At 39.4% G+C, this 14,050-nt stretch overlaps 1 protein-coding gene across 1 annotated transcript in view; it reads left to right on the top strand.

Annotated features, from left to right (window-relative positions):
• The window catches only part of LOC145468669 (protein sidekick-1-like), a 72,169-nt gene that overhangs the window by 34,889 nt on the left and 23,230 nt on the right, over nucleotides 1–14,050 (top strand). Inside the window, exons 9-18 of the mRNA XM_081452381.1 lie at nucleotides 2,555–2,854; nucleotides 3,949–4,248; nucleotides 4,992–5,288; nucleotides 5,765–6,061; nucleotides 6,806–7,090; nucleotides 7,827–7,929; nucleotides 8,496–8,728; nucleotides 9,474–9,701; nucleotides 10,264–10,344; nucleotides 10,555–10,840. Of these exons, the coding sequence (XP_081308507.1) occupies nucleotides 2,555–2,854; nucleotides 3,949–4,248; nucleotides 4,992–5,288; nucleotides 5,765–6,061; nucleotides 6,806–7,090; nucleotides 7,827–7,929; nucleotides 8,496–8,728; nucleotides 9,474–9,701; nucleotides 10,264–10,344; nucleotides 10,555–10,840 (2,410 nt within the window). The remainder of the gene's footprint in view (nucleotides 1–2,554; nucleotides 2,855–3,948; nucleotides 4,249–4,991; nucleotides 5,289–5,764; nucleotides 6,062–6,805; nucleotides 7,091–7,826; nucleotides 7,930–8,495; nucleotides 8,729–9,473; nucleotides 9,702–10,263; nucleotides 10,345–10,554; nucleotides 10,841–14,050) is intronic.

The raw sequence follows: 14,050 nt of genomic DNA, 5'->3' as shown, positions 1-14,050 counted from the left end.
TCTGGAAACAACCCTGCTCTACAACGATACTCGTAACAGAAATCAACGTGAATAAATTTGGAAGTGTTGTCAACCGAAGCAGCGCTCAGAAAGCGAATACATTCAGTTTTGCAAGAATGAAGTTTAGGAATCGATAGAGGGTCGAAATTCAAAAGAAAAAATATGTAGGTAGTCCCCACTACACAAAACAGCCTGACCTCTCCCAGTAGGGAGCGATTAGACGACGGACTACGAGAGTTACGTGCCAATGAGCATGCACACTAAACTTCAAACCAGGTCCGCGGCGCGTATTACCGTAGTCCGTAGTGACCGTATCTTAAAGTGCTTAATAAATTACTGAACAACCACCACGTTGGTTGCAATATAATTCTGCTTTCAATTTCTATATCAGAACCTGATGGTACTCCACAAAATGTGCAAGGACAGAAGAGTAGCTCAAGCAGCATCTTAGTCAAGTGGGATGAAGTTCCAGCCGAACAACAGAATGGTATCATAACAGGTTACACCATTACTTACAAGTCACAAACAGAGAATGACGATGGAAATGTTCAAGCAAATGCCTCTGTTCGTCAAACGGAACTGACAAATCTAAAGGAGTATGTGAACTACAATATCGCAGTGTTTGCATCTGCTGTGAAAGGAGATGGACCAGTCAGTGATCCAATTGTTGTAAGAACAGACCAGGATGGTAAGTTATCTTTCTTATCAATTTTTTTTCTGGATGTTTTGGTAATTTCTTAGTGCTTTGTATAGACTGATTGAAAAACTTTAATCAGTAGAGGTGTGCCTTTTGAAAGCAACTGTTTTTGTAGATGACGGGAAAGAACTCATGATGTTGAAGTAATTGATCTCAAAATGCTGAACACTTAAGTGGCCATTGGAGGTTTTAGAAGGCATTTTGTGGCATACGTGTTAGAGATACATGTATTGCGATTTCATTTTCTAGTGATGTCCTTCTTACATGTACAAACCCCTGGTCTAAAATTGCAAATATCATCTATTAATTAATTAATTATTCTTATTTTTCTTAATTGATAAATTGGTCAGTTATTTTAGTTAGTTAAAGGTTGGTTAGTTAGGTATTTTGTTCTATTTCATTTAGTTAGTTATTTGCTGTTACGCGCATTGATCGAGTTGAAAAATGCGCCCTATAGCAGCTATAATTATTATTACTAGTGTTAATTATTATTATTATCATTATTATTATTATTATTAATTTCATAAAGTATAAATTTCGCACAGTGTGACATGTTACCTGGTACGTTGTTGGTACACAGATTAAGTAATTAAAAGAGACTTGATAGGAACATGCAAAATGATTATGATAACCACTAAAGAAGAAGATTGTTAATAACCGCCCTCACAACAATTACACATATATGTACGAAAGCTCAACCAACCAATCATCCTAAGAGGCTAACTTGTTTTGAACTTTTACATCAGAACCTGATGGTGCTCCACAAAATGTCAAAGGACAGGTTGGCAGCTCAACCAGCATCTTAGTCATGCGGGATGAAGTTCCAGCTGATCAACAGAATGGTATCATCACGGGTTACACCATTACTTACAAGTCACAAACAGAGAATGACAATAACATTGTTCCAGCTGGTGCTAAAGAGTGTGAAAAGGAATTGACCGGTCTAAAAGAGTTCGTCATCTACAATGTCACAGTGTTTGCATCTACTGTGAAAGGAGATGGACCAGCCAGTGGTCCAATTGTTGTAGGAACTGACCAGGATAGTAAGTTATCTTTCTTATCAAATTCTTTTTTGGATGTTTTGGTAATTTCTTAGTGCTTTGTATAGACTGATTCAAAAACTTTAATCAGTAGAGGTGTGCCCTTTGAAAGCAACTAGTTTTGTGGTTGAAGGGAAAGAACTCTTGATGTTGACGTAATTGATCTCAAAATACTGAACACTTAAGTGGCCATAAGAGGTTTTAGAAGGCATTTGTGACATACGTGTTAGAGATACATGTGATGCGATTTTATTTTTTGATGATGTCCTTCTTGCAAACCCCTGGTCTAACGTTGCAAATATCATCTATCAATTAATTAATTTGGCTGTTATTTCTCTTAAGTGATAAATTGGTCAGTTATTTTAGTTACTTAAAGGTTGGTTAGTTATGTATTTTGTTCTATTTCGTTTAGTTAGCTATTTGCTGTTAGGCGCAATTTCATCGAGTTGAGAAATGCCTCCGATAAAAATGTAGCTATAATTATTATTATTAGTGTTAATTACAATTATTATTATTATCATTATTATTATTATTATTATTATCATCATCGTCATCATCATCATTCTTATTATTACTATTGTTGTTGTTAATTTCATTAAGTATAAATTTCGCACAGTGTGACATGTTTCCTTGTACCTTGTTGGTATACAGATTAAGTAATTAAAAGAGACTAGATAGGAACATACAAAATGATTATGATAACTACTAAAGAAGAATATTGCTAATAACTGCCCTCACAGCATTTACACATATATGTACGAAAGCTCAACCAACCAATCATGCTAAGCGGTTAACTTGTTTTGAACTTTTACATCAGAACCTGATGGTGCTCCACAAAATGTCAAAGGACAGGTTGGCAGCTCAACCAGCATCTTAGTCATGTGGGATGAAGTTCCAGCTGATCAACAGAATGGTATCATCACGGGTTACACCATTACTTACCACTCACAAACAGAGAATGACAATAACATTGTTCCAGCTGGTGCTGAAGAGCGTGAAAAGGGATTGACCGGTCTAAAAGAGTTCGTCATCTACAATGTCACAGTGTTTGCATCTACTGTGAAAGGAGATGGACCAGCTAGTGATCCTTTTATTGTTGTGAGAACAGACCAGGATAGTAAGTAACTACTTTTTTCTTTTCAATTAACATTCGTTCCATGCTATCTGTGAGGAACTCCCATCTGTGAAAAGAAGCTTTTTATGCTCACATGAGAGATAAATAGCTTGTCATCTCAAAGTTACTAGTTAAGAGGCTAGAGTGCACGTTCAGTACTGCTGAGAGACGTGATGGCCTAGTGGTCAGCAGAGTGACAGCTCGGATCAATCATTCTTGTTTTGAGCACTGGCGCGGCCAAGCCATTGTGTTGTGTTTCTAGACACAGCACTCTTCTCCTATGATGCTTGTCTTCACCCCTAAATTCTTGACAATTGATGAACTGTGAGGACAGTCTAAAATGCAGGGGGATTACCTGCAATAGACTACCTGCCCATTTAGGGGGAGTATTTGTGATACTTGTAGTTGCTTCATGCTATAAAAACTCTTATAAAGGACGGTGCCTTCTTTTGTTAGTGTGCACACGTTCTGCTTATCATGCAAGGCATGGTTTAAGCGCCACGCACGCCCTTGGGTTGACAATGACACAATCAACTACACTACTACATGTAAGTACACGACTAAAATGAAAGCAAAATTTTCCTACTGTGACCAAATCAAGTTTATTGAACCTGTACTTAAACCAGGAACACCAGCATATCGATAGCGCAAAACAAATGATATTTAATTGAATAACATTTAGGTTCTCCTTTTCATTGAACAGCTCTAACATAGTATTTCATGGCCTTATAAGGGGATTGTATCCTGTACTCCAGGGTAGCAGGGTATCAGTGAACAACAACTTGCGAGGCCATTTGTTTTCGTTGAGGCCTTTTTGTAGTTCTTCCTAGCCGCGCCGCTTTTTTTTTTTCCCCTCGTTGTACGTAAAGAAAATTTTCTTAACGGCTTGGTGATAGACGCTTGACCCCAACAACCTTTATGTTTTCTGTATGTACATATCACGCGTGTACAGTATTCGCGCTACATCAGGCAACTAACGTTAGGCATGCCCTTGGCAACCTTAAGAAACAGTTATTTTGGAAGTCTTTGCAGGAATCATATATGAAAGCCTAGTGACAATCATTGCAAAGTTAACTTGTTTTCAACTTTGCTATCAGAACCTGATGGTGCTCCACAAAATATAACAGGCCAGAACAGCAGCTCAACCAGCATCTTAGTCATGTGGGATGAAGTTCCAGCTGATAAACAGAATGGTATCATCACGGGTTACACAATTACTTACCACTCACAAACAGAGAATGACAATGGGAATGTTCAAGTAAATGGCTCTGTTCATCAAACCGAATTGACAAATCTAAAGGAGTACGTCAACTACGATATCACTGTGTTTGCATCTACTGTAAAAGGAAATGGACCAGCCAGTGATCCTGTTATTGTTGTTAGAACAGATCAGGATAGTAAGCATTTTGTTTTTTGGTTTTTTTGTTTTTGTTTTTGTTTTTTTTTGCTGACTGAGTGCATATAAGTACGGTTCAAATAAACAGGAACGGATCAGGTTTTACGAAATAAGTAAATAAATCTCTTTTTACCGAGGAAAGAACATAACAGCAGTACCATTTGGAAACCTGTGGCTTTTGGATTCCTTATCGGAAACGACTTGAGAAATGTTGGTTTTACGACTGGAGAGAACCCGGGGAGGAAACTTTGAGCCAGACCTAAAACCAACAACAAACTCAACCCTTATCTGTCGTCCAGTCTGGGATTTAAACTTGGGCCCCATTGTTGGGAGGCGAGTACTTTGACCACTACTCCATCCCTGGTTGCCATTTTTAAAAATTCTAACATTGCTAAGCATTCCATGTTATAATATGGAAATTGTGTACTTTAAAAACTCAACAAGATTTCTGTAAAATGGTCATTTTCAGGCTTCAACTAAAGGATTCAGGTAAAGCTTGTCACCAACCTCCCCTTTACCCTCCGATGAAATGTTCTTTTGGATACGCCCTGTCTGCAAATTAATACAAGTACTGAACTGAGTTTCAAAATTAAATTGACACCTGGAGGCTAAATACAACCGGTCGTAGCAAATGTTAGTTCAAAGACATGTTTGATTGATGTACATGGTGAAGTGGCTCCTGGCAGAAACAGTACAACTTCTTGTTCGCGAATGAAAAAGTATTCTTTCTAATTACCTTTTCAGGACCCAGCGCTCCTCCCCAGGATTTACAGTTAAAAGACACAACTTCCTCTTCACTTTTAGTCGGGTGGAATGAAGTTCCAGCTGCAGACAAGAATGGTATCATTATTAGCTATACGGTGAGCTATCAGTCGATCAGTTCTTTACTGGTTGAAAACTTAACAGTCTACTTTCCGACACGTGAGGTGAATCTAACTGGGCTGATAAGGGATATGAACTACAGTGTCAGGGTTTTGGCGTCTACCGACAAGGGCGATGGAAACTACAGCGATCCTGATTTTTTTGTTACAAACCAAGATGGTAAGTTAGTATTCAGATTTCCATCAAATAACCCGCCCAACATGAACCCTACGATGGCAAAAAGAGGCCACAACTTGGATGTTTTGAGGAAAGCAGAGATAATTTTTTTTTACCTAATTTACGTCTTCCACACGGTGAGAAAGCACCATTTTTTCACTCCACGAAGAGCAAATAGTGCGATCTGCGAGCTCTCTAAAGATCGCTTTATAATCGTGTTTACTCTAAACGAATTTTAGAGAGAATCAATCGACTGGGTATAGTTGGCATGTGTTCATTTTGAAAATTTGCCAGTTTCAAGACACTCGTGGAAGGTGGTGTGATCATCCGAAACTTTGCGAGAAACTCCATTTTTTTCAATGTCGTTCAGAATAAGGCTTCTGTTCTTCTTGAACGTTATCTATAACTCTTACTCTGTGTTTATTGAAGTTGCAATTTCATCATTGTTACTCTCTTATCATCGATTCTTCTATGTTCAGTGCCCAGTGCTGCTCCTCAAAATGTGAGAGGACAGAACACGAGCGCGACCAGCATTTTAGTCACTTGGGATGAAGTAGCAGCCAATGAACAGCGCGGTAATATCCGCTATTATACAGTAATTTACATGGAGACACAGGGAGGTGCAGATATCTCGAAACGGGTTGATTCACCCACACTTAGTGTTGAGTTAACAGGTCTTAAAAGGTACGCGAAATACAGCATCCAAGTGTCAGCTGCAACTGTGAAAGGCGATGGTCCAGCCAGTGTTCCTCTCACTGTCAGCACAAAGCAAGGCAGTGAGTAGACTAAGTAGACGAAAGTATATTACATATGTGAGGTAGTTAGAATAATCACCTAGTAAAGAAAGCCTGTGTTTATCACAGACGCAGAGTTGGGATGATTGGTTGGTTTTAATTAATTCCCCAGTTTAAGGTGTCACTAATGTAGAAACACTTAGTTGTGTAACCATCCATATCTGTCCTGCGAGTAAATGAAGATGGCAAGATAGTAAAAGAATAGCATTTGCAATAAGTAATAACTGAGGGTAGAGGTTTGGGTCTGCGAAGTCCAATTAGGTGAAGCATTCTTTTGACAGAAATGAGGCCACCATAGACAATACAAAGTGTATCAACCGGCGGTTGCTCTCGATTGTTCTCGATAATGTGCTTATTTTTCAGTTAACAAAACTGGACCCCATAATTGTTTACAACTAAAGCAATTTGGAGATAACAATCACATTATTTCGACGTCATGAGGTTATCAATGACTCACATGTGCATACCAACCACGTCGTGCCATTTTTAACGAGTATCATAAAAGGAGAGCGTTTCCACCTTAGCACCTATACTCGTTAAGATACATACAGGAAAAGACCCCGTCTCTTATGTTACGACTAGAATTCAAACCAAGGAGGGGCACATGAAACAAATATCTGGAGAACGTACTGTAATAATCTTTAAGACGACATTGGTCGGCCAAATGAACTTAAACCTACTTGTACTTTATTAACAAACGCTTACTGAAATTTTTGCATATTGCAGTACCTTCTAAGGCTCCTGTATTAACGTTTGTTACGGTACTGAACAGTACTAGTGTCGAGGTGGAATGGCAGCCGGTACCTGAAGAGTTTACGCATGGTATCATTACAAAGTACATCATATTTTACACGGTTGAGAAAGAGACGGGCGAAAAGGAATTAGCTGCATCCCTTCTGAAAGCAGTTGTAAATGGGCTCAGACAGTCTGCAACATATTCATTTCGAGTTCAGGCTGCAACGGTGAAGGGTGCGGGTCCTACAAGCAGTCCTAAAAATGCAACAACTGAAGGTGAGGATATAGCTCCTTTTCACAAACACAGCAAATAGCAATTAACAGAAATTCAGATGCACATAGTGATGTACATGTACAATATTGTTTTGAAATTTAGCGAAACATCTAAATAACAGTTAGCAGAAGGTGGACTGTTCAAACGAAGTGATGCAAGCAACACCCGTGGTAGCATTATCCGGGGAAGAACTGGTTACCATACCTGCGTAAAAATAATTTTAGAAGGATTACTTCGTGAATATGGCCCATGTAGGGGATTAACTCTTCCACCCTTCATCTTCTCTTGTGTATGTTGAATATGGGCTCTGAAAAAAACGATAAACTTCCAAGCGTCAGTTCCTCTCGAAATTTCACCTTGCCAGATAGTATTTCAACGCTCTAGTCAGAGAACGCTTATATATTTTCCATCAAACTAATATACCTACACAGTACTTTTGTTGTTGTTGTTGTTGTTGTTGTTGTTGTTGTTGTTGTTGTAGTAGTCGTAGTCGTAGTCGTAGTCGTAGTCGTAGTCGTAGTCGTAGTCGTAGTCGTAGTCGTAGTCGTAGTCGTAGTCGTAGTCGTAGTCGTAGTCGTAGTCGTAGTCGTAGTCGTAGTCGTAGTCGTAGTCGTAGTCGTAGTCGTAGTCGTAGTAGTAGTAGTAGTAGTAGTAGTAGTAGTAGTAGTAGTAGTAGTAGTAGTAGGAGTAGGAGTAGTAGTAGTGTTTCTTTTTCTTTTTTTCCATATTGTTTTTCAGACCCACCGACCGCTCCGACGCCTCCTGATGGCAACATTGGAACAACAGAAGTATCCGTTCCCTTTAAAACTAAGAAAGAGTTGAGTAATGGCAAACCTGTCAGGTCAGTGTTTTGAAATTTTGTCTTCAGTTGGCCTGTAACGCAGGCTGTGCTAAGCTTCATTGGTTATATACTTCAGCAAAGCCGGGCTTTGCGTTACGATTTTCTAATTTGAAGAATAAAGGACATAAAGTTACTAACCTTGGTAAAGACTACTTATTTCAAAGTTTAAAACAAACTTTCTGGAAGCAGTTGGGAACCACCTTTAATTTTCAATAACTTACAGTAACTTTGAATTCCCTTTTAAAAGTTTGAAAAATATTTCATTTTAACATGTGATCATTACTTCACAATAAAAAATGGTGGCGGTCACGGACCTCGTTTTTGAGTTTCTAGCACCTAAATCTAAAATGAAAGGTGTGGCAGGTTGTACTGTAGCTATAGTAACCTGCTAGGTCAAGAAAATGACCAAATGGCGTTCAGCATCGATTGGGCATTCGTTTTATACCAATTTTGTAGGAAACTGATAACAGTGGTAGTAATAATCCGTCAGAGTATGACTGCTACAAAATGCGGGATACTATTGCCAGCCACCTTATGTGAAAACACCTTATTACACTCTTTTACAGCTTTTATCAGATGATCGTCACACCCTTAACTGACGGGCAGAACCCAGGAAAATCATCGGACACGCAATACGTTAAAGTCATGCGAAATTACGATAACCAAGTGAAGGGAGAACCTTATATTACGGCTGAGTTCGCCAACGATCAGTTGAGGACATCATTTCCTGTTGGTGACGGGAAGTATTATTCTAGAGATGGTGTCACTGAAGCTAAGAGAAAGCGCAGAGAAACATCATGTGAGTCAGTTCACATCTAATGGCGTTCAATTTACTATTTATAAGAACGTATATATTGACTTGAGAGTACGCTGGCTAACATTTGAGATTTTCACCCCCAACCTGTAAGTCAAAAACCAAAAAAATAAAAATTGAAACAAGAGTTTATAGGGAAAAAAATGAAATGAAAGCCTGGAACAACAGGTTTTCATAAATGATCTGCTTTGAGATTAAAATTGATCAGAGTTATCAGAGATCGTAATTGGCATAATATACGTTTATTGCAAAGTAGCAAAGTACCACCCCCTTATCAAAATAGACTTTCACACGAGCAACGAGCACGTGTCCCCATAAAGAACATAAATAGAGATTTATTAATAGACTCCACTGTATCCTAAGATGGTGTCAGTATTCGGACAATCCCCGCTTAAAATATAAAATAATAATATAAAATAATTTATAATGTTGAAGTTTAATAAGCTGGACTTAAACAGTAAATAGTGAACCGTTTGTCTGTTGGCTTGCTTGTTCGTTGTTGTTGGTCGTGGTGTTGTTGTTTGTTTGTTTTGCGTTATTGCGACTTCAGTGCCATCATTTCAGTTTCTTCCACCAGCACCAGGAGGGTCCCTTTAATATATAAAAGTCAAGATACATTTTTCTAGACTTGGGAGGGCTTCATTTCTCTCCTAATTCATTTTGTCAGTTCTTATAGGAGCACGCATAGAATTGATTTAATCCTAGGGTGCCTCTCCGTCTTTTCTTTCAGCTTTCTTCAGGTATAAAAACGGAAAGCTTGAAGAAGGCACAAGATACGCTGTCTTTCAACGATCTTTTGACGAAGATGGTGATTATGAAAATGAGGGATTTATTACGTTTACCACCAAAGATGATGGGATCCCGACAACAACTTTGATATTATCAATAGTGATTGGGTTACTTATTCTTGTGATCGTGGCCGGTGGGATTGTAATGTGGCGTCGGCTACATCCTAATGGTGAGTTTTAAGTTTTATATCTGTATACAGTTCAAACCCTATTAAACGGCCACCCTTGGGAAAATGGCCGGGAAAATAGAAAATGGTCGCTTGAAGGGGGCTGGTCACTTAATAGAGGTAAAAATAGAAAAGCTCTCATCCGGACTTTGATTACTGGCCGCGTGATATATAGGGCTTAACTTTAATGGGTGGCCGCTTATTAGAGGTTCGACTGCAGATATTTTTAATATTGCATTTGATGATTCAGCTTTCTTGTTTCACCTGACAGTATCGTAACTAAGAAGCCAGGTGAGAGTAATAATAAAAATCATTACCTAGCTTGGAGCTAAAAAACCAAATACAAACAGAACAGCCTTTAAGTTACGAGCTTTCACCCTAAGCATGACGCTTTGTCATGCTTGCGGGACACAATGACCCGAAGAGCTATGCCGCCTAGAACCTCCTCTGGCCCTGGCAGATTGGCCATGTTGGACTGATGAAAGGAGAGAAACTTGACAAGTAACGTCCTCTGGTCTTCCTGGTTGGGGAATGGACCTAGCATAATGCATCCTTCCCTTATCAGGAAGCAAGGAAGCAACGAGCGAAGAAAGGCAGGCAGACAGACAGGCAGAGAAGGAAGGAGGGAAGGCAAGTAGGCATGCAGGTAGAGAGGGAAGGAGGGATGGATGGCAGTAGAGCAGGAGTGCCAGAGGGAAGGAGGGAAGACAGGCAGGCAGGAGCGCAGGCAGCCAGACAGGCAGGAATGAAGGACGTATGAATAAAACAATTGCTATGCAGGATAATTCAAACGAAATAGAATGCGGCATAGAAAAACACGCTCCTCTTTTCTCTCTTTGGTTCTTTCATATTCTAGCAGAGACAAAGTCAGTTTCAAGGAATCGTCAACAGGGTTGGACACAAGAAATCTTTGAGTGGTCTCCTTATAGTAAACCATCCACAGAGCCAAGTTACTACAACACTACTCTTAACGAACTAGAAAGTGGAGGGCAGTCCACTTATGAAGCCGTTAATGACGAACGTTCTGGCCAGGTCACTCATTATGATAACGTTGGTCCACAACAGGAGGACACTTACCAGGAGATCGATCATGCAGTCCATTACCAGCAATTAAATGTAAATCATCAGGCTACGTACGAAGGGTATGTGAAGCCAACCTCGGGTCGAGTTTCATTGTCAAACTCATGACAGCTATTACGATGAGCACAAAGATATATCAATTGCCTCCTGCTTCGTGTGCTGAGCACAAACGAACCAAAAAAAGAAAGGAAAAAAGGGAGCCATATACACCAGAACTCGGCCGCTTACAAATAATGTTAAAAGTAGAAGTGATGGCACTGTAGAAAAACGTTACGAAAACGTACGTTCGGTGTGTTATTTGGCCTCTTTAAATCCTTGAATATAGCCATCTATACACCATATAGAATATTGATAAAGGATTTGCTATGGTACATTTCGTAATTGATAGTCGGTTCGAGATATATTGAGAGCCTAAAACTTGGTAAACACTTGTGAGATAAGCATAACACTAGCGAAATAAGATCACGCATAAGGCAAAGAAGCATGTTTCATTTTCTTATGCTGGCGCTTATGCTTATTCACTGCTTATCTCCCAATTGTGAACCAGGCTTTAGCCACTGAAATTAAAGATGGTTTTCCTCTCCTCGGTCATAAAGACAGGGACCGCGGAGACCATTTCAAATTCGTAGGGCTAAAAAATCTGGCCAATACAAAAAAAACGTTAAGGTCAGTGTTTCGCCATTTATCTTGCATATGCGCGCCATCTGGAGCCCTAGAAAATAAATCCCAGCAATAAAAGTGGTAGGGCCATAGCCCTACCAGGTGAGCCCCTCCCCCTCCGCGGTCCCTGAAGAAAAATGTGAAGACGTAAGCGTGGCATGTCCGAAAGTTTAGTAATCAGTAATGAAATAACATTTGAGTCTGTTTTTGACAGTTTATGCCTTTCTTACGATAGTGATATCAGAAAATTAATCATATTTAATTCCACAGTGATTGGAAATTTGTCTGATAACACTATTTTGCTGTCAGCCGACACTCGAACTTCTCGACAACGGCCACCTTGGGGACAGAGGAAAGTGGCCGTTGAGTAGAAAGGTTGCCGTTATAATTATGGGAAGGTAGGGGTGTGATATGACACCTGACCTTTTTCGGGGAGTGCAGCCTTTTATTATTATTTTAAAAAAAAATACGTAACACAGTCAAAATATATCAATAACACATAAATCAAACAAAAACAGAGACAAATGACTCGAGGAGAGAGGAAGAGACGTATGGCCAAACTCATGGATTAGGTAATCTAGAGATGAAACATGTTGGTCAACTTGGATTCCACTTCTCACAAAGCGTAGGCTTTTTTCGTTTGCTGTTGTTGCACACATACCGGTATTACAAACACATACGTCCAAATAGCCAGGGTGGTAACATTGCAGCTGAGCATGGACTGGAAAAGGGTTCTTAAGTCACAGAGGACACTCCTGCCCAAAAAATTATAGCGTACTCTCTCCCCCCACCCCCACCCAGATCTTGATGTTGATGTTTGTCTGCCTGCTGGGAAAATTTGCATGTATTCAAGAATTTCTTTCCTTTTTGTACGAGCTTATATAATGGTAATTGAACTGAGTGGAGTGCAATTTGGTCTGAAATCATACGCGTGATTTCAAAATCGAACGAGCGCGCAGCGCGAGTTCGATTTGAAATCACAAGTATGATTTCAGACCAAAATTGCACTCCACTCAGTTCAATTGCCACTTTATTAGATCCATTTTGAAATCGCACAATTTTATCGCCTTAATTTTTAGATTTTTGATGTATTGTTCCAGTAGCCGGTTTGTTAAAAAAAAAAAGCCGAACCGGAAACGCCTTTACGTCTCATTTAGCATGCAAAACGATGTCATGTGACGAAAACTCATCCGAGCATGACAAAGAAACAAGCGGTTTTGAAGTGAGAACGAAAATAGTCTACTTCAGGTATAAAAGTTCAATTCTCGTCGCCTGAATCAGTGATGGAAGGTCTTTCTTTCTTCTGTGGTTGAGGCTGAGACTTTTCATTGTCTTTGGAGAAGGAATTTGAAGGTGCATCCTGCGTAATTCTGCGATGGATTTCTTTTGAGTTGTGAAACTCGAGTGCACGATGCCCAGTGGATGGTACGTTTTTTTTTCTTTCATACCGTTTAATGGCATGATTTTAAGGGAGTCCAGCTCGTTATCATCTCCGTTTCTTTTTGTGACCTCGGCGAAGGACTCAATACTCAGGACCTTGTCAAGTTCTTGCGGCGCCACTTGTTTCACCGAGGAGAGGAAAACCATCTTTAATTTCAGTGGCTAAAGCCTGGTTCACAATTGTGAGATAAGCAGTGAATAAAACGTTTTCGTAACGTTTTTCTACAGTGATACCAGCTTCGTAAGACGTTCATTCATTCACTGTTTTGTGGCGCGGGGCGTATTTTGACTATGTTTATTCACAGCGACAGAGTTGAGCTCTTTTGTGGCTTCGTTTGAAACTACCAGAAACCTGGAAACATCTACCTTCTTGAGATGGCCCTGAATTTGTTGTGTGGTTTTCGTTTGTTTGTATTTTCCTGGACTCGGTATCATACGGATTTTGAGCAGATGTTGAAGAAAAATCGCCAAAATATTCGTCAAAATGGACACTGAAAGTTGGAAACTTCCATTAAAGTAGGTGTTCAGCCTGAAGGAGCTCATAATCGTCATTTAGAAACTGTGATTAATTACATTCGTCAATTTTTTTGGAGAAAAAAAAACAAGAACAACAAAGTTTTGGCAATAGTAGTTGCGAAATTCTCCACACAATGGCTTTTTGCCTCTCATTTTCCTGAAATTTTATTGTTTACTTTAAACTAATATTGAAATCTGATTGGTTGTTTTGTTTTACTGTCCCATTCTCAATGGCTGAGAAAAAGATGCGATTTAGAGCAAAAAATGGTGCGATTCGTGAATAAATCGCACTATTGAGAGCCAATCAGATTGCAAGGATAACCAGTGATTTCAAAATGGATTTAATAAAGACCTTTATCATTGCATTTCACTTAATGCTATAGGTAAGATTTATTATGATATGTACAGCACTTCTTTTTCAACGTGGAACTGCTCGTCTCTTCATCAAAATAAGTACCCTCTTTTTGACACGATGTAGGATTTACAGTCTAAAATTGAGGCGGACACGAAAGGTTACGCAGCGAGGGTAAAATCTGCACTGACTATATTGAGGAGTCAGCTTCACCAAACTACGTGTACCAGAGTGACGCATAAGGCTTCATACTGAGGAGTACATTGCACTAATAAAGCAAACCTCAGGTCTATAAATTTAACCC

The sequence above is a fragment of the Orbicella franksi genome, chromosome 14 (assembly GCF_964199315.1).
Source record: "Orbicella franksi chromosome 14, jaOrbFran1.1, whole genome shotgun sequence".
Classification (NCBI taxonomy): domain Eukaryota; kingdom Metazoa; phylum Cnidaria; class Anthozoa; order Scleractinia; family Merulinidae; genus Orbicella; species Orbicella franksi.
This window is presented reverse-complemented; position numbering and strand designations above follow the sequence as displayed.